This window comes from Haliaeetus leucocephalus, unplaced genomic scaffold (genome assembly GCF_000737465.1).
Source record: "Haliaeetus leucocephalus isolate CR32 unplaced genomic scaffold, Haliaeetus_leucocephalus-4.0 Scaffold696, whole genome shotgun sequence".
Lineage (NCBI taxonomy): Eukaryota > Metazoa > Chordata > Aves > Accipitriformes > Accipitridae > Haliaeetus > Haliaeetus leucocephalus.
The window spans coordinates 343,959-364,354 of record NW_010973132.1 but is presented as its reverse complement, the minus strand read 5'-3'; the positions used below and the strand labels follow the sequence as shown (position 1 = coordinate 364,354).

Sequence of the window (20,396 nt, the reverse complement as noted above, 5' to 3'; positions counted from 1 at the left end):
GTTCTTAACTTTTTGGTGAGCTATATCTTTGGTCAAAACAATGTTTCTTCATCTCACACAAAAAGAATAAAGTGCTTTGACAATGTTGCAAATTTTGACATTCAAATATTTCCCTTTACTCTTTAACACATTAAATTCTGGCTAGCTACTTACTTGAGAAACATACAGACTCCAGCTCCGCATTGAAGCGCATGAGAAGTACAGGCTCCCAACTCCTCCCCATTCACCAGTTCCTGACAGCAAGTATTCTGGGAACACAACATAGCCCCACAGAATAAACACAATACTGGATGTTTTTGTTCATCATCAGAAGACCGCGGACATCTAAAAGAAGTATAACCAGAATGTTATTGCAGGAGTCAAAACTTTAGAAGAAATGTTAAAAATGGATAATGTTCCTTAAAGAAACAACAGCTCCCCACCCCCCCAAACCACAAACAAACAAAAACTTTAGAGATACTATGTCATAATCATATTTCACATATCTCCCTCCTTTGGCTATGTTTTTACATTGCTTGAAATATTTTTTCTGCAAGATATGTCCTTGAGCAGGAGGTTAGACTAGATGATCTGCTGAAGTCCCTTCTAACCTGAATTATTCTATGACTCACTCTTCCTGGCATAAAACAGTGCCAACCTTCTGGGCTTGTTGTGTCCAGTGCAAAAATAATTTTCAGGCTTACAGCCAAACCAAATGCACATTGCACTAGTGAGAGATGACCTGCAGATTAAGCTATAATAATTTTATATGGTACCCTATCAAACACAAGTGATTTCATTTAGTAAGCTGTTGTGTTTCAGATTTAAAATGGACATGTGCTAATATTGGCCAGTATAACCATAACAGTGCCTTCACTTCATTTCTGTACATAGTTTTAAACACCGGTTACAGTAGCTGCAAGAACACAAAAGAGACTAAAAGCGACAAAACACCTAGGAAGACAGCTACATAGGTCACATCTTACCTAAACTGAGAGGCTTGGTTCAGAAGGCAGCTATAGTCTTCAGGAAGCTCTATTAAACTATTTCTTTTCCTAGGATACCTGGGTAAGTGAAAAAGAACTATTATCAGAATAATAAAGATCGCAGCAAAGAACAGAATAGACAGCTATAAATTCCTGCTAAGCTTTCGGTCCTTTCTGCAAACTTCTGCAGTTCTAGAGCAGTTCTTCAGTCCTAGAAGCCCAAGTGAGAGGCACCATATGCGAGCTTCAGCATTTCTATGTTCCAGCAAAGGTGACGAAATTAAATTTCATATGTAACCTACATGTATGAATACATTTCATATTTCAGTTAGCTTTTGTTTCTTCCTGTAGTAAGCTAGATAACTTTTCATTGAGAATGTACAACATTGTTAGACGAGTCACTGCCATGAGGAAAAATATACAACCATTGAAAGAGAAAAGTACTTTTGGTAGTAGAGCAGGAGGAAAAAAATACAAGCACTCTAACTTGCCCACAACAACCATTGTTTCAACAGTTTAAAGTAAAAAAACAGAAGAAAAAACAACAATGACAACAAAAACAAACTTACCTTATTGCAATGCTTTTCCCCTTCAAACAACTCAACACCACTGGGTCAGCACACCACCTATTTCAAACAAACATTTGCAGATGATAGTGTTTGATAATAATATACATTTAGGATCACTAAACTAAACTAGTAAGCAATAAGCAAACACAGAGCACGGATAAAGCATTGATAGTTCTAGTTAAAACTTCATGAGGAAAACCAGCTATTCTTTACAGTTTTGCTTCAGGAAAAGAATTTAAGTTTGTATACAAGAGAAAAACCTACGTGAAAAATAACAACATTAAAATTATCAACATGAACATGAAAACACAGAGTTAACACAGAGTTCAAAAATGCAAGCAGTCTTCAGACATATTCAAGTTCTCAAAGTGCACTACAATCCACAGCTCCTTTTGGAATGTATCTGCCGAAAGCCACAGCATAAGAAAATATCATACACGCTACTACGAAAATATTTAATGTTTTTATTTAATAACCATCACCCAATGGTTATTTTACCATGCTTTATTGCATGTTGTATGCTTGCTTAGAATAGCCAAATGTGTCTACCAAAACAACAGTAAATATTGGCAAGTTACAAAACAGAGGAATTAGTATGTCTAAGATATCTTTTATGTTATTTCTACAAAAAGGAAGAGAAGGAAGAGAGAGAACTGTAGCAGATGGTCAATCTAGTAAGCTTCATTTAACACATTTCGCAACAACCATCAAATTTAGTCTTCTGAAATAAGATTCTTTCAAAAAACATATGGGAACTTGCAGGATGATTTGACAACTGTTACTATTACGTTAAATATGTAGCCTCCTACTTGACACCTTTTTTTTTTGACTGGGAGCACTGCGATGGATTTGTTAGCCCTGCCTCTAGTGATCATTTTCTAATGTTCACAAGCACCTATCCTCTGTCTTCTCAAAACCATAATGGTGCTTATAAGAGGAAACATGTAGGAACATATAAGACAAACATATTTAATAATTTACTTCTGAAAATGCTATGAATTTCCAAGTGATTATATATACTACAAATGCAATTAATCATAGCAAAATTCTATGTAGGGAATTGTTTAGGTCAGCTACATGGACTGTAAGTTGGAGTCAACAGCTCAAAATGTCCCTAAATTGAAGGAATCTAGACAACAAAACAGAACAGAGGTGTAAAAAACAAAACAAAACAAAAACACAAAAACAAACCCAAACAAAAAAAACCCAAAAAACCATACCAAAAAAAACCCCAAGCCCCCCAAAACCCACCAGAAAAAACTAGCGTGAGCCAGAGATTTTTGCCAAGATACAGGAATAATAATTAATGCAACCAAGTGTTCAAACAGTCACATTAAATACACAGAGACATTCTCCAACACAATATAGCAGGATTCTTCTCAGAATTAGTGGTGGGAGAGGGTGGGGGTGTTTGTCTGTTCATTTTAACTTGTGTTTTTGAATGGAGAATTTTATCAATTATTTCTTTACCACTAGATTGCAATGTACATAATACTCAAATAGTACCTTTTAGCTAACTGAAACATTCATCAGTCTATTTTGGAAGTCCAGAGAAGAAATAGTAGAAAGCCTCACCCTGCCAGCTACATAATTTTCCATATTCTTATTTTATAGCTCGTGTAATCAGCACTTGTGCTGTGGACAGATTAAAAATAGGCCAATAAACAGTAAGTGGCATACCATGCAAGCAAAGGTTTATGGCAACTTCTTTCTGCATGAATGATTTCATGTAGGTCCGCAAGCATTAGTCCCTTTAACTATAATTGTTTAATGTTTGAATTACCACAAAATATAGAATGTTTTATGTTTTAAGAGATTCAGTATAGTGCACATCAACTAAATGTTTAGAACTCTAGTATGAATTTGAGCTCAATCGCTTATTAACAAATTTGATTCAGAATTCCCATAGGGCCATCACAACAGAAAAACATGGCCTGCCCAGTCCCAATTAGTACCTTTGAAGCAGTGGATTTACTGTGTCCCAATATTCCTGGAAAAGCAGGAACAAATTGGTAGGTAGAGAGAGGTAACTACAAAGTGCCTTGAATTGCCCTTCTTCAGAAACTGCAAAAAAACCCCAACAAGAAAACATGAGCAACTGTTAAAAGTGTTTCAGCACTGCTGAGTAATTCACTCAAAACTAAAAATCTCCTGATCCATTTTCCATTGAATAATATGTATCTTACAGCTTCAGCATAGCTCCTAGATAGTAAAATTGGATGCAATTCCACTGACTTAATCAGAGCTATAATAATTTGCATTAGCTGAGGATCTGCTTTAGGTTTAACAAATCTGACATATATTACTAAAGTAATTTTTAAGTCATGCATAAGTCACTGTAATAACAGAATTCTTTGCTTAAATTCCATTTCACTGCATAATATGTAACACGTTAGTGCAGCAGATTTCTGTACTTAATGCATTTTAGCTTTTTGCTATCCTTTTGGCCTGCAACAATATTAAATTTTGCTATGATCAAGTCAGTGCTAACACACAACGAAGTTGGGCTAATTTAATAGTTTGCTGGGTGGTCATTTATTTTCTCTGCTACAGAAAACAGCATTGCTGATTCACCAGGAAGACTCCTCCCTATAGAATCAAAGTTCCAGAGTAATGGTAAGGACAATAGCATATCCCAAAGTGCAGACATTTTGACTGGTATTTCCTAATCAAATTCAAACTTAGTTCATAGTTTATATAAATCAATTTAAGATGCTATATTTTGCCTCAGTTCTTCATTGCAATTTTGATCCTTCTTTCCAAATAGTTGATGATTCTATGCTTCACTGCATTTTGACAGAAGACAAAAATATTTATTTTGCGGTTTAGTATCCGTAATGCATTAGGATCATTTAAGGAAGGGGTTTAAGATTTATAATGTGCTTTATCTCTACTTGGCTCTGTTTTCCTGAATCCCTATGTCTTTATAATTTACCAACATTAGCAACTGCACAAAAAGGTTCGGTTGCTTTTTTAAATATACTCCAGGCTATTTCTCAGATGATGTAATCTCAGCCCCTAGAATTATCCTTACATCACAGAACCTTTGTATCCACAGACACTATCAACACATCATTGATAATTCATGTATTTGCACATACTCAGAAGTAACTGTTTTCCATGCAAAGAAGGCTGAGACAACTCAGCTTCTCATGCCTGCTCCTTCTCATACAAATTAGTATTTCCTTTTCTCCCCAAGTCTTACTTTAATGTATTAACTATTGTTAAGTTATTGTGAACATTTAAAAATCCCATTCTTCCAAGAAAACAGTAAACACAGTCAGTATATAGATACATTTGCTTCTTCATATTTACCTTGTAGTAGTTCCTCAGGTGGAGAAACTCCCAGCAAATAATGAAAAAACATAGCAGCACAACGAAGGTAAGGCATGATGCCTTTTCTAACACAATCCCACACAAGCCAGCCTGGAATATCCTGACTAAAACAACTGCAATACACAAAGGAGAAAGAGCTGCAGTAGTTCACAGGGCAAATCCTTCTAGCACTTTCACGTTTTGGCTAACATTGGTAGAATGGCAGCTGTGTAGAAGCAACACTGATGCACCCCAAATTCTGTGAAACACAGCCACTAGTACCTAACTTCTGACTTCCCCTTTGCCTAAGGAATGAATACTGATTTTACGTAGAACACTTACATTAAGCCTTCAAATTATCTCAACTTATATTTTTCAGAATTGTAAAAAATAAATAGCCCATACATAGCTGTCCATCTCTAGGTAACTCAACCTGAATTAAACTGTGCAATACGGCATCGCACATAGAGCAATCAATTCTTACACTGGTTGTTTTTTATTACCAAAAGCCAGCAATTTTTTGAAATGGTGAAAGTTTTTCATTCAGTTGGGTGTTTTGAATGCAATTCAAAAAAATGCGAAAAAAACAAACATAAATACTCTTCAGGAACAACAAAACCAACAGAATTAAAAAATTAATACCTCATACTTCATTATGGCAGTCAAAACAGTAACACTCAGATTGTTTAAAATAAAACTATACTAATCCCATTTTTGACAAAAAATACTGGAATGATACTCATCTTGGTAATTATTCTTGTAGCTTGTGCAATATGAGCATTTAGTCTAAACTTCGTAGTAAATTTAACTTACTTACAGTGCCCCTGTTTTCTAAAAATTTTAAAGTTTGGTTAACTTCACATTTATGTGAACAGGATGTTCACACAAATGTTGACCAGGACCTCCTGAGGAACAACCTGTAAAGCCGTATTATAACATCACAGACCATTGCAAAATTATTATGCAGATCGTGTTTTTTAAGCACATATAGGTCAGAGTTAGAAGACGGCAATGCATACACAGAAATCAAAACACTAAAAGTTTCAGAGTCGGGTTGCCGAAACTTTGGCATTTAATTCTGCACCTAAGCATCTCAGTATGGTGACCTATTTTCCAAAATACACAGCACCTATGATTCCAAGCTCACGCCTCAAAAATTACTCCTATTATTTAAATACCAGATTTTAAATATTTAGAAATTTAGACCTAAAACTTTTAGACAAGCGGGTAGCATTGTCAATCCTTAAGAAACATATCTTTGCAACTGGCCTTGGTGAACATAAATCAAAGTAGAATTTGTAGAGGGTGCATCCATATTTTCTAGTTTATTTCACACACAGATACTGAAGTACTCAAGAGTCTGTAGCTATACCTATCAAAACAGTCTGAAAAGATGGGGACTAATGCTCAAACAAATAAGCAACTGTGTTTAGCTTCACACTTCTCCCCCTTTTACAGTAGAACCATTTCTTTCTTTCTGGCTTCCATCTATAATTGAGATATCTAAAAAAACCCAATCAAAGCAAAGAAAAATAACTACAATAGTTAGTGGTTGCATTTCTCTCCAGAACAGATATAGGTATTTTTTCATCCTTAGACTAAGAATTTACTCTGTTGTCCACAAAAAGTAGCTATTTTAACTAAAAGTGTTCCTTTCACCAGTTTTCTTTTTTCCAGTGTTCAAGAGTACGGGAAGTAAGCATGAGGCATTGTACTAACCCCCCATACAAAAAGGATAATTTTTTTCCTGTTTTCTGTGTTGTTCAGGTCAATCCCTGTGGATTGTCATCTTTCTAGGAAAACGCAATGCTATAACTGAACTGCTACTTACCCACCGGTGTACTGGCAAACCTCTCTACAGAAAGACTGTGCAGACCGTGCCTCCTCACTGTTGTCAGATGATTGAACAGTAGGGGATTCTGCACATAAAAAGATGAATCCCACTGTAAATGCACTTAATTTTCTTTTTTTCACGTATACTGAGCTTTTTTTTTTTAATTGCATTACAGAAATATTTCCACTTTATTTTGCTTAATTCTTTTCTATTTGCTGTTTTTAACCTAACAAATATTCTTCTAAAACTGCATGCTATAAAGAAAAATCAGGATTACCACCTCACTGCTCATCCTCATGTAAAAACTGCTTCTTTCCCTCAAAGTTTTGAAGTTATTGTCCTACATAGATTAAGTTACAGGATTTTTTTTTTTTATTTTAAAATTCCATCATGCTGAAGAAAAAGGAAGTAGCTAGGAAGCCTATAGGTTAATGGCAGTTTTTAACAGTAGTATGAAATACAGAGAAAAGTGAAATTCTATCCCATCAGTTGACAGGATTCCATATTTTAGCTCTGGGTATTTACTAGGTTGAAGGGTAAAGAAAAGTTTATTTCCCAAATCCATACTAACTGTCACTGTACAGCTCGGAGTGCTGTTACTGGGCAGAGTCTTGCTTCTCCTACAATGAGTGAAAAGGGTAAAGTTACCACTCCGGAATGACTGACTTGAACAAGTCCTAATATATCAATAACTATTTTGTTTTCTTAGGCTAAGTGCACAGAAGTGAAATAATAAAATGCTCTGAAAATGATGTAGTGCTATTTATTTTTTACCAGAAAAGAGTTATTACTACCTAGCACCAAGTGTCATTTATTATGAGGAAGTTTATACCTGGAAGACACTAATGGCATCCATCCATTATATCTAAGAAATTGTGTAAAAATGCCAGAATAATCCAACCCAAATACACCTCTACCTGTTGCTGAAGAGACGACAATTTGTGTTATGTGTGCCAGTGTTGTCAGATGGAAGAGGTAGAGGTGGTTATAGGCTGAACTAATTGATGAAGGTTGCAAGTCTACAGCATCCTCCCAGTACAAAGACGGAAAGGATAACACAACTCCCACCTACAGTGAAAGGGAAGGAGCAAATATTAAATATGGTAATAGCTACATGTGTAACAGAAATTATATTCTCACTATACATTTATGTTTCATTTCTGCAGTCAATTTAAATATGTTCACTTATCTTGCAAGTTTTAATTCACAAAGCGTAGCAAAAACTCATTAGAAAATATTAACCATTTGCACCACTCTAGCATGTGGGAAACTCAGATATAGTTCCATTGTAATTGCCAGTTTCGAGCTAAACCATGAAAGCTTGTCCAATTCCTAGAAAGCTCAATTTCTGGGGTTTGACATAAGACGAAGCACATTGAAAAAAGTGAGAAGCGAAACTAAGCATCAGTTAGAAAGGCAACCAGGGCAAAACAGGTTTTATTTTGGTAGGTTTGGTTTTTTGTTTAGGTTTTGTTGGCTTTTTTGTTGTTTGGTTTTGTTTGGTTTTGTTAACAGTAGAAGAAACTATAATACAGATTGTATTAAGAACAGAAAGAAGAGGCTAAGAAGAGTAAAGACAGTAACGAGAGTGAATGTGAGGGAATCAGAAGGTATGAGAGGCTTATTGAGACAAAGGGAAAGTGAGGAAAATAAGCTGAGTGGGTGCATTTCTCCGGGTTTTTTTGAGGTTTGATAGCAATGGAGGTGGTAAAAAGATGAGTGAGACTGCAAGCATGAAATTCACTAAGAGTGAGACTGCAAAGACTTGCAAGCTAGAACAGCAGAACTAAACATAAACACTTGTATATAGCAGACGTAATCATTTGATTGTATGCGGCACTCACATATAATTTGACTCACATAAGTGAGCAGATAATGCAGGACTACCTACACGGTAAAGTACACAAAAATCCATGCTAAAAAAAAAAAAGAAATACTAATATGAAGAATAAAATAAACCTGCTTACCAAAATGTGGAACATATCTACTTCTAAGAGGGATGGAGTGTCCTCCACTTTAAAGTTTGGTAGAAGAACTACAAAATAAAGGTATCGGTTATGCATTTGATATGTATTTTGTTCTTTTGGATTGAACTGCAATATCAGAATCTGATTTTAAAGCCTCTATAATATCTGCATTTTCATCAAAAAAAGTCCAAGTTTCTCAACTAAGGAAGTACGTATTTAATTAACTGCTTACCACTTATTTAATTGATTGTACACTTGTTTAGATATTTCCACATGCCAAACCAGCTCACAATTTTAATGACTATATCTTCAAAGTTCTGAGATAAAAATCTTTGATTTATTTCTCCAGCTTTAATAAAGCACACACAGTGTTAAGGATGAAGTCCACAAATGTACTTAAGTGCTGCAACACTGGATTCCTCACAACCTAACCCAATACAAAAGCCTGTACCACACATAAGAATCCTATCAAATAGAAGGCAAGTCAAAGAGTGGAATTCACAAAGGCCGCCATGCTAACCTAATCAGTAAGAAACATGGACAATAGCAATGTGTTTCAAACTAGCTCTCCCTGAGACCAAAATACCTCAAACTAGGCTGCAAGCAGCCTTTTGAAAGTACTAAAGAGATGAAGTCTCACAAATAAGAGAGAGGAATACCTGTTTTGTGGCTTTATGCACCTGTTTAGCATAGTATTTGAGTGATTTTGAACATTGCCCAAAATAGATTGTTAGTCATCTGTAAATATTCCAGATCTGAGTATCTCCAGGCCTGGGTTATCTATCATAGAGGATTTTTGAGGGAATTCAGTGATACAGGGCTGGGTTAACAGAATTATTGATGACTTAACTTCAAGCAATACTCCATGATTTCAGGCAACATTACATAAATTGAAGTTAGCACTGTTGTCAGTAGTCTAACCTTTGCTTCTATGCTGTGTTAATGTGTGTGCCATTTTGCAATAGAAACTTCTGCAACACAAAAGGTAGTAAAGAAAAGGAATAGAATACCTCCTAGAAGACGAATTAGATGTTTCTGAATCAGGACCTGTGGTGATGTTGTTCTCTGAGCAGCTGCAAACTGCACTAGTGCTTTAAGGCCACTGTGCTAGAGCGCAAGAGAAAATGGTTGGACAGGAAAAAAGGAGAGATACAACAGTGAATTAAAGCTGTAAAAACATATCTACTTCTACAAACAGAAGACACACTGATAAATGAATTTAATATGAACTTCCATGTATAAGTAAAAACATTATTCTTCCAAAATGCTCTTTATGTTATCAGTCTAAATGTTGAGAGCTATCCCTCAACAGAGAATGATCTTGACATTAGCAGTTTCAACAGTAAGTTTTTATATATGTGCCTGTATTATATATATATATAAACTTTTTTGTATAAAATGTATTGCATATCTTGCTTGCCCATACCTGTCTATTTTGTAGAGATCCAAATAAAGGCTTGCCCTCTGTTTCCAAGAGGTTTTCTTAAAATTAAACACAGAAAAAATTAAATTGCTTTGTTCTACAGGAAATAACATAACATTTCTGTTAGAATACACTTAGTCCAAGATTAATTTATTCTTACTATATGTACTTCTTTTTAAAGCTCAACTTTATTCTGATAAGAGAATGCTCTTAAAAAAAAAAAAAAAAATCTATCGTACATGGTGCTGAATGTTTCCCAGATAAATGGTTGTAACAAGCTTTTTAAAAACATTTGGTGTTCAGATCTTGCTAACTAGGGATTTAAAGGAACACTGTTTCATGTGAATGATGATAAGACATTCTACAGATTTAGTTGTATTTTCCATTACCCTTATACAATGCTCAAAAACATGAAGTTATGTTTACAGGGATGCTATACAGCCATCTTACCCTAAGACTTGCACTACTGCATTTGACTGTAGTTTAACAAAAATAATTTGAAAACAGAATTCCCAAGCTTGAATACAATTCAGCTTTCCTCCCTGGGTGCATTGGTTCTGGAGGGATAATGAAGAGAAAATAAGCCAATAAAAATAAGAAACAAAATTAACTCAATTGAGTAAAAAAGTATCAATTTAAATGTTTTTGTGCTTTAGTCACTTTTCAGATATGAATCAGTACACTTCAAAATCTTGGAATTTTTTTTGTTAGAGATTTTTTGGTTTGGAGGTTTTTGGTTGGTTTTTTTTTTTTAATCATCTCTAACAAAAAATGAAAGTGTTTTAACTTGGCACTTCCACACATCAGTTTAACACATAACGTGCAGTTGCTGAGGAAACAAGGGAAAAAAAAAATCAGATTTGTATTTTTAAGTGTCTGGCTTCGGGCAATAAAAGCAATCCATATCCCCTGGGGCAATGGTGCTTGGAACCTCCTCTAGAGACTCCACTAATGCAGGTAGCTAAGGTTCCTTGCCTAGACAGCTTGGCTACATGGCTGTTAAATGGTTTTAATAATGCATCCTATGACTAGATTCAAAAGCAGCATACTAGAAGCTATGCAGTTTTGCTTTACAATTCCATGGAAGCCTGCTATACTTGTAAACAAAAATGAATCCAAGGAAGTGGTGTGGCCTAGGACAGGTCAGACTGTCACAGTGGTCCCTCTGGTTTTATAATCTTGGCCTAGTAAGGCATCTGAATTTTCTATTTCTGACATATGGCTTTGATATCACATCTGTGATAACAGGTACTTCATTTATACACTTGCTGGCAAACTAATTCCTGACAGCCACTGAGGTCTTTTTTTCAGATATCAAATGAAAACAATCTGCACAGCATTAAGTGCATTAATGTTAATAGAGCTGGGTGGCTTCCAGTCCTCTCCCGACCCATTTGAAAACTGACAAAATCCAACACTAAAAAGATGCAATCAGTTTTCCTGACTATTCCTGCCTTATCAGAATATTCCCAAGCCTCCTAAAAACTTTTTGAACTCTTGATACTCCAGTTGGGTCAAGTCCACTATAGGTTTAAGGTAGACAGACTACACTTGTACCTCAACAGCTTCATCAAGAAAAAATGGCATACTTGGCAAATCATATTTATGAAGATGTACAATTACATTCTCAATTCCTTCAGCATGCATTTCAGACTTATCTCTTGCCTCTCTCCCTGCCTGGAAGCCACTACAGATTTATCTACAGCTTCATGTTTATTACACAAACTTTTTTGTGCGTATCGTACAGACATGAAATGAGACTGACTGCTAAAGAGGTACATTATCCCCCAAAATGCAATCATTTTTATGGTAATTATTTTGCCTTCAAAAAGAGATTCATGCCAGAGAACGTTTGTTGGTTTGTTGGGTTTTTTTTCTACCAGGTATCTGCTTAGCAATTTCAGAATACAAAAGACCATATTTCTTCTACAAATTCCATGAGAATGCTTTGAGAAGAGCGACAAAAAGAAATAATAAGAGGGAGTACTATTTCACAGCTGTTAGATATTTAGCTGTGTAGGAGACGCCTGCAGGTCAATGATCTGTGGCAGCCTGCAGATATTCATTGAACATGCTTAATGTTACAATCAGTAACGTGGAACATGATCACTCCCTGCTCTCTCAGATTAAACTCATGAATGTTCACATTCCATATCTTATTTTATAAACTACCATCTAACTAAATAATCCTATTATTTATATTGTATTATGGAATATCACTATTAATATATATGCAATTACATATAATATACATTGTTACACTATTACATATTGCTTATTTATGTAGAACTATTATTATTATTATTTATACAATCAGATTGTATAAAATTATACAATCAAACTACTGTAAGATTTTCAAGTAATGAGAAGGAATAAACCCAAATTACGCTTTACCTATACACTGGATGGTAAAAGCACATGTGCTCCAGGTCATCATAGGAATCCGGTAATCAGCTTCATTTGGAGCAACTTTTAGCCCAACTCTATAAATGGTGGTGGCAAAGAGAATAAGCATCTCCTTGATACTGCTTGAGTATTTGGCTCTGCAAAAGCAAGCCAAGATAATTACAGCCTGAATTATTAATAGTGCTTATTACTTACTGGTCAATCACTAACAAAGTCTAAGTTATTTATGAAAGAATTCCTGAGTACAAAGGCCCTTTGTCTGTACAGAGGAGAAAAAAAAAATATTAGTTTCCAATAGTAAACAAGTACCTTGACATAACAGGCTCTACCAATTGAGAGATTAATAGCTGCCACGCTGGAAGGAGTCTATTTCTGTATACCATATTGTAATTTGCATTCAAAAAATGCGAACATTTAAATCAAAGTAAAATAAAACGAAAAAAACAAATGCAAGTAAGCAAGTGTAATTTTAAGTGCTGGTGTGAAAACATATCCCATCTCATAAGGCACCAAAAATGTAAAGAAAGGCATTTTCAATATGTTTTAAAACATATTTTTTACCATTTAAGCTCCTTTCAACTGACATTGGGTTAATTTATGTAAATGCATTTACATGCAGAAAAGTGCCTAGGCAAAAACATGCACAATTTTAATGGCTTGTGTTTTTTCAAAGTCATACACAGAACTTCATAACAGAAATATAGGACATTCATATTAATTCTCCAAATCTCTACAGCCAAAATAATTGTACCACGAAGTTTGAGTTTAGCCAGGCTCATCCTTAAACACTACATTGTTTGAGCGCAAACTATAGAATCTTTCCCATGGAGATCAGTTATCAAGAATGAATGTGATTCACCTTTCTGATGACATACATATCTGCTATTTATAAAAATAAGTGCTTTGCATAACTATGATGTCAGGCAGAAGTAGCAGAAGTACAGTACTTATAGCGTGATCTAAAAGGAAGACAGCTGAGTACACTTGAAAAGTATCCATTCATTCTGTTTTAGTGGGTGAGCACTTTTGCCCACTGGAATAGAAACAGACAACACAGCCCTATCCCTTTGAGTAATGTATATTACGTTATTGCATCCAAAACCAAGTGAAATTTATCCCTGAAACAGACACATAGCAGGAAAATTTAGGCAGACAGACATTAAATAACTTGCCTAGTGATACAGGAAGTGACCCAAATCACTGGAATTGTGGATTAGAAGTTTCCAGACTCCTAGCTTTTTACCAAGAACATAAGAATTACCAGACTGAATTTGACTAAGAGGTCCATCTAGCCCCGTATAGATCTGATATTCAGTGAATGCTTAAGGAAAAGTATAAGTAAGCCCATATTCAGACCAAACAAATAATATGCCTTTCCCTCAATACAAATCCTGAAGTATACCTAGGTTATTTTAGGGAGAATTAACATAATGCAGAGAGCACTTCCAGTAATACTTACGAGGACTGAACTCCAAAACTAAGGATGGAATGGAATTCCAAAGCAGAGTTCCCCATTCCCTTGTTGGTGAAAGCTGGAAGATTTTGTTTCTCTCCTTCCAGAAAAAAAAAAAAATTAGGTCCACATTAAAAAGCAAAGAAGTTGTTACAGCTTTTACAGCAATCCAACAAATGTAAGACTTCTTTTTATTTTAAACTGGTTTGAAAGTAATTGTAAACAGACCTCACCAGCCAGACTGTCTTCTAACCCTCCTCCTTAAAGAACATTGTCTACTATTCCCAGAAATATGAGGATTAAAAGGAATGCTTTGCTAGTGAGGAAAAAGAACTTTCCTGCATTATAAGAGTGCAAGGAATATGTTGATTCTCTGTACCTTCTGTTTTCTAAACACTCAGACATGTTTTTATTTTGGCCCTTTTAATTCATTTTTTCTCTTTTTTATTACATCACAGTCAATGCAGAAGTTTAATTAACTCTGAGTGTTAGTTGGTGGCTATCCTCTCCAAGTGTACAAAATTTTCTTCTACAGGGAAGATGGAAGGAATTTAACAGAAACGAGAAAATTGGTGAGGGCACTGTGAAATCAAGACATCAGCTCAGAAAGGGCCGTGACTTTATTCCCAGCGTTATTAGATACTGTCTTGACTGACAGCAAAATGTATTCTTTATTTGAAGTTTTCTGTTACTATTAGTTAAAACACGTACTGGCCTATTAGATATGCCACAGAATAGCTTCAAAATTAAGGTAACAAACCTTTAGCATTTTTCACACTGTAGCCTGATATCCTGACTATGATAATCTCCAGCCACCTAGCCAGGGACAGAATTTGAGCTACTGCCTCTGCATCCTCACTGAAAACAGAAATAGAAAGCAGGTTTTACTTTAACACTCAAAGAATCACCTTATCTTTAAAAAGAGAGGACACATTGAGATCAAAACATGTTAACTCAGTATTTGCACAGCTTTGCTGGTTTTGTAAATTTTGAGCAAACAGTACAAAATAAAGTGTTAGGCTAAATACTAGATCTAGGTACTTTCTCATTTGGTATCAGCTCCTGCTAAAAACAGCCAATCCAAAAAAGCTTTTAAAAAAATAAAAATAAAAAAAAACTGACTGCCAAAAACAGTATGCTTGGCTGAATAGTCAATAAGGAGATATGCAGTCTTTCATCCAGACTTCATCCAGGTCAGCCCAAGTTTTACTTCCAAAAATTTGAAAGGCCAACCAGCCCCAAAGACATTTTAACTTCTTTTAATTAAAGTTTATGCAATTTGGTAATTCACCTGTTTATTTTTTGAGCCTGCAATGGAACAATAGGAATCACAGTATTGCACAGAGATTTGCAAAGTGGACAAAGATACTCTCCATTCTCCAAGTCAAATATCTGTTCAACATGCAGGCGCTGTCGAAAGTTCAGCTGCATGGCTTCAAAGTACCTACAATATTGAAAAGAAAATTACTAGAAAGCAGAATGGCTCAAATGTGACATGAAAACAAATGTTCAAGTAATTAAAAGTGTTATTATCTAGCAAATACCTATCCAAGCCAATAAACAAGTCTTTTCCTTTGATATGTAACTCTTTTACGGGCTTGGATGTGAAAATAAACTAAACCTTTGAGCACACAGATGAACTCATGCAAAAATGCATGGTATACCATTAATGCAGAAACGATGACAACTTCTCCTTACTTTTAAGACCCTTCTAAATTTCATTAACATTTTTACAGACAGGCAGTCCTTAAATTTTCTACTTTTCTCTCACATCATCTTCAACACAATGAAACATTGTATCTAATATCTCTCATATGCAACTTATTACAGTAAGTTTGAAACAGTGATTGTACATATTTTTGTTTAATTTTAGGAAAAACTACTGGTAACATCTCATGAAGGCATAATCAGCTATTCATGGCAATGACTGAGCCTCATGACTAGACAATGAAACTGTAGCCTTCTTTTAACAGGAAGAGAGGATAATTTATATTACAATATCCACTTTAGCTAGGAAACTAAGAAATAACCATGATCTTTTTACAGGTTTCATTATAATTTTGTCCATTCAGTGGATGCAGTAAGCTTTCAAATTTCATTAATGTCTCAGTGGTATTATTAGGAACAGAGAGATCCAACATTCAAATCTTTTTGCCTGGATAGAAGCAACTAAATTGAGTACTAGTGTTCAGACTGAGTATGTATGATCTTAAGACAGATATGAAATTATCTAACTTCCGCACTAAGGTAATAATTAGGTGGGGTTTTTTGGTTTGTTGTTTTGTTTAGGGTTTTTTGCTTTAAATCATACATTTTAAGGGGAAAAAAACCCCATTTATGCAATAAGAGAAAGTGTGCATGCAGGGGCATCTGCAGAAGTTCTAATGATTACTGAATGTTTAGGAAAGTATTCTGTTACAATCAATGAAACATACGTTTATTTTCCCACATTCAAACAACTATGTTTTTTCAAGCAACTCCTCTTCCTCATACATGGCAACTACAAAGATACTCCATTCATTTGAACTCGTACTGTTTTAGAGAGTGTTTTGCAGTATTTTTAGGCTGCACAGATACTCTAGAAAGGTGTGGCAGGCATCGTTTGGAGGAATATTAGTAAGTTAGAATGTCTGTTATGTAATAAATAAAAGACTATACTCAAACCTTCTGTGCCATCCCGTATGAGAAGAGCCTGTTGTCCATTTTAATCCCATTTACCCATACAGCAAGTCATCTTTTCTTAAAAAGAGCAAGGGAACTGAGCTCCAATGTTGCACTACTTAGATCTACGCAGATGTAGATGGATCTGCCAAGAGCAGATGTATTATACTCAAGGAACATACTTCCATATCATTTTAAGTGTGTGCACCTATTTATTCTGTACTGATGTTTTATTGTAAAAAAATAATAATATATATACACACACACATATAGAAAAGTAAATGATAAGCACTAGAAGTTTAGTCAGATTTTTTAAAGTAAAATGGCACAAGTACAAACAACAAATCTCAAGAGATTGTTTGTATCATACAACGATATAAAGTAGCTTCCAATTGCATGACCCAACTCTCTTTATCTGTTGATAATACTTCAGTGGGATTATGTCTATTACTATTTCACACCATTTATCTTGTTTAGACTTGCCAGACCTACGTGGAATCAAATGCAAGAGAGCACTTGCTTTGCTTTCTGTAATGCTACAAATGTAGCTGCAACCAGGGTGACTATATTCTGCAAGCTGACTTGGTCTTTTAATATTTCAGGTTGCATTCTAATCCAACACACTTGGTCTAAACTGTGGACTCCCCCAAACAATAGAAATCCAGTGAAGTATTTAACCACTGTATCAGTTCTTCCCTCTTACTTTTCATTAAGAGTTTGTTCACTGAAAGAAATATTGGTAGTTTTAACCATTCATATTCTATTCTAAACACCAGATTCTCATCTAAAGACTCACTGGAGTAAGTCAGCTTCACTCTTTAAGTACTGACCTGGTGACAGACTTTCAGAGTCAAAGTACTGTTGCTATAGAACGCTCACCTGGAAGATTCCTACTGGTTCTCATTGGACTGCTAAAAATAAACCTACCAGGTATAGTTTCTTATTCTTGAGCAATTTTACCCCATTGGTTTTATATGCATAAATTAGTAACTCCTTAGAGACTCTTCTTTGGGTCATAGAAGGCACTAATAACTTTTGATGATGATTTTCTTCACCAGGTCAAAACTTCTCTTGTGCCATATTTCATTTTTAGATGAGTACAAATAGTTTTGACTCCTTAATTAAATATCCACTTACTGTACTGTGTTTTCAGTGTGCACTTAGATGTTTTGGAAAATAGATTAATAATAAAAAAACCAAAAAAAAAACCCCCAAAACCAAAAAAACATTAAAAGGCTGCAAAGACACATGCTTACTTCTGCCAGCAGGCTGCATGCATGACATGACCACAGCTTCCTGTGTGGGTCCCACAAGGTAAGTCAGGGTGCATGAAGAGAGGGTCTAGTGTATCTAGAAAGACACAGCAGAAAGAAGTTATTGGAAGAACAATAACGTCACTTCCCATCAGTATGAACAGAGATGAACAACAGTATACACAGAACAAAAGCCTTCAGATTTTGTTTTCCCACAGTTCACACAGTCACATTAAAATCCCATCAGGCTAGCTTTTCCAGACCAATACTCCAGCAAAGTAATCACAAGACAGAGCCCACTGAAACTACTGATGGCTTTCCACTAAATATGAAGAAAAAGACAACAAAATCCAAAAGCAATAGTAAACTGGTTAAAAAAGAAAAAAAATAAAGGGTTCTTCAGTACTGGACTATCTCTGTGGTTGGATTCACTATCACTCAAGTTTTTAATGTATTCGTTATTGTATTTTTAAATGAAAAAAATGAAACTACTGAAGACAAGACAGATTAGGCATTTCTCCAACAAATCCCGTATGTTTTCAAACCACTGACATGAACAGCATTGCTGAATAACAAAGTAAAAGCTATCTTTCATAAATCTTGCATAATTCTCAACAGCAAAAGTGTTATGAGAATGTAATGGTGTCTTTGTGCTCATATGCACTCAAAGTGAGATTCCATTTTCCCCTTAAAGATATGTAAATAATACTGACTGAACAACAGCAGTCCTCCAAATCTCATGTGGTGGACTGCTTATGATTTTTGAACAGATTCACCTGAATTTGACAAAATGAAAAAGGAAAAGAGGGGGAAGGGGAAAGGAAAAGAGGGGGAAGGGGAAAGGAAAAGAGGGGGAAGGGGAAAGGAAAAGAGGGGGAAGGGGAAAGGAAAGACACAAAAAAACCTTAACACCCAAATTGCACTGAAAAAACAATTCTATTTGACAGAAGCTGAAGCTGCTCTAAATTAAATGGAGAATGAAATAAGAAAGGGAACCTTGGTATAACATTCATTTGCCACTATCTGCACTTCGGCTATGGGAACAAGCATTTTTCCACTTATTTAGATCTTCAAAGAAAAAAAGCTCTTGCAGGCTTACTTCTAACTGATGAGCTGCAGAGAACCATGCAGCAGAGAGTAAGTGCTATAAGTAATACCCAGAAGTGGCTTTAGGAAAAGGAACTTCATTCCCTTCTTTTTTCAATTATTTCAATAGCCCAACATATCACTGCAGAAAGCTTACAAGTGTATCTGACTACCAGAGCATAGGATTTAATTTGTACTTCAGAGTACCACAAAAGAAAGAAAGAAAAAAAAAAAACCTATGCAATTAGTACATGGCCTAGATAAAAATTCTATACAGCTGGCTCAAAATTGCCAGTATCAGTAGTTCACTGTTAAAAAGAAAAATGGATCAAACAGGATTCTGTAGGAGTCTGTCCCTAGGACTATTCAGTATTTGTTAATGACCCAGAAGAGGAAACACAAAACATCTTATTAAGTGAAACAACTTGGTAAAGGTTTGCAAGCATGATAGAGAACAGGGTAATGCACTGGAGAAAGAAGAAACAATGCTAAACTTCCCTTTGCTTTAGAATTCTATTTGATAACATTCAAGAGTGTACTTCTAAACTGAAGCAGGAATAATGAACTGCACAAACACAGAATTTAGAGCTATTTGCTAGACAGTAGTGTCATTTAAAAAATAGGACATAGGGTTCATTTTGCTTTATGAGCTGACCACAAATCAACAATACCTTGTTATAAAATAGAAAAAAACATATTTGAAAATAAGCAGGAATTTAAAATACAAGTTGTAACATCCTTGCCATGCAAAGGCAACGAACTAGAAAACATCTTGAAAGCACTTAGACCTCCAATTTTATTATCTTTCAACACTGCATCCTTATTCCTTATATATTACTTAGCTTGAATAAGCAGGATTTGAAAAATGATTGACTCAGCTTTATAGTAAGACATGGGCAGATACATAGAGAATGTATATTGATTAATAAATATTTAATAAATATCAGCTATTTAAATTTTTATTTGTGTTAAAATAAATGTAATTCAATTTACAGGGAAAAAATTATCACTTTTAACTTTGTAGTGGTTTAAGCCGAGCCAGCAACTAAGCACCACATAGCCACTCGCTCACTCCCTGCCCGCTCCCACCTCAGTGGGGTAGGGGAAAGAATCAGGGAGGGGGGAAAGTAAAACTTGTGGGTTGAGATAAAGACAGTTTAGTAGAATGGAAAAGGAAGGGAAAATACTACTACTAATAAAAAAAATACACAAAACAAGCGATGCACAATACCATTGCTCACCACCCGCTGACCGATGCCCAGCCAATCCCCAAGCCACAGTGCCCTCCCTGCCAACTCTCGCCAGTTTATATACTGGGCATGACATAATATCATATGGAACACCCATTTGGCTCCTTTACTAGGCATGATGTCATATGGCATGGAATACCCCTTTGGCCCCTTTGGGTCAGTTGTCCCAGCTGTGTCCCTTTGCAGTGTCTTGTGCACTCCCAGCCTCTGCTGG

The 20,396-nt window shown here is 35.4% G+C and overlaps 1 protein-coding gene across 5 annotated transcripts in view; it reads right to left on the bottom strand.

Annotated features, from left to right (window-relative positions):
• The window catches only part of UBR1 (ubiquitin protein ligase E3 component n-recognin 1), a 72,576-nt gene that overhangs the window by 2,127 nt on the left and 50,053 nt on the right, over positions 1-20,396 (bottom strand). For 3 of the 5 annotated variants that reach the window (XM_010580027.1, XM_010580028.1, XM_010580030.1), the window contains 15 exons: positions 17,850-17,943; positions 15,224-15,376; positions 14,693-14,790; positions 13,939-14,032; positions 12,468-12,616; positions 10,077-10,132; positions 9,661-9,757; positions 8,651-8,718; positions 7,601-7,751; positions 6,681-6,768; positions 4,850-4,983; positions 3,490-3,598; positions 1,535-1,591; positions 966-1,043; positions 154-324 (listed from right to left, as the gene is read on the bottom strand). In XM_010580027.1, the coding sequence (XP_010578329.1) occupies positions 154-324; positions 966-1,043; positions 1,535-1,591; positions 3,490-3,598; positions 4,850-4,983; positions 6,681-6,768; positions 7,601-7,751; positions 8,651-8,718; positions 9,661-9,757; positions 10,077-10,132; positions 12,468-12,616; positions 13,939-14,032; positions 14,693-14,790; positions 15,224-15,376; positions 17,850-17,943 (1,597 nt within the window). Of the gene's footprint in view, positions 1-153; positions 325-965; positions 1,044-1,534; positions 1,592-3,489; positions 3,599-4,849; positions 4,984-6,680; positions 6,769-7,600; positions 7,752-8,650; positions 8,719-9,315; positions 9,431-9,660; positions 9,758-10,076; positions 10,133-12,467; positions 12,617-13,938; positions 14,033-14,692; positions 14,791-15,223; positions 15,377-17,849; positions 17,944-20,396 lie in introns of those variants that run through there. The other 2 variants (XM_010580029.1, XM_010580031.1) reach the window with 2 other exon arrangements.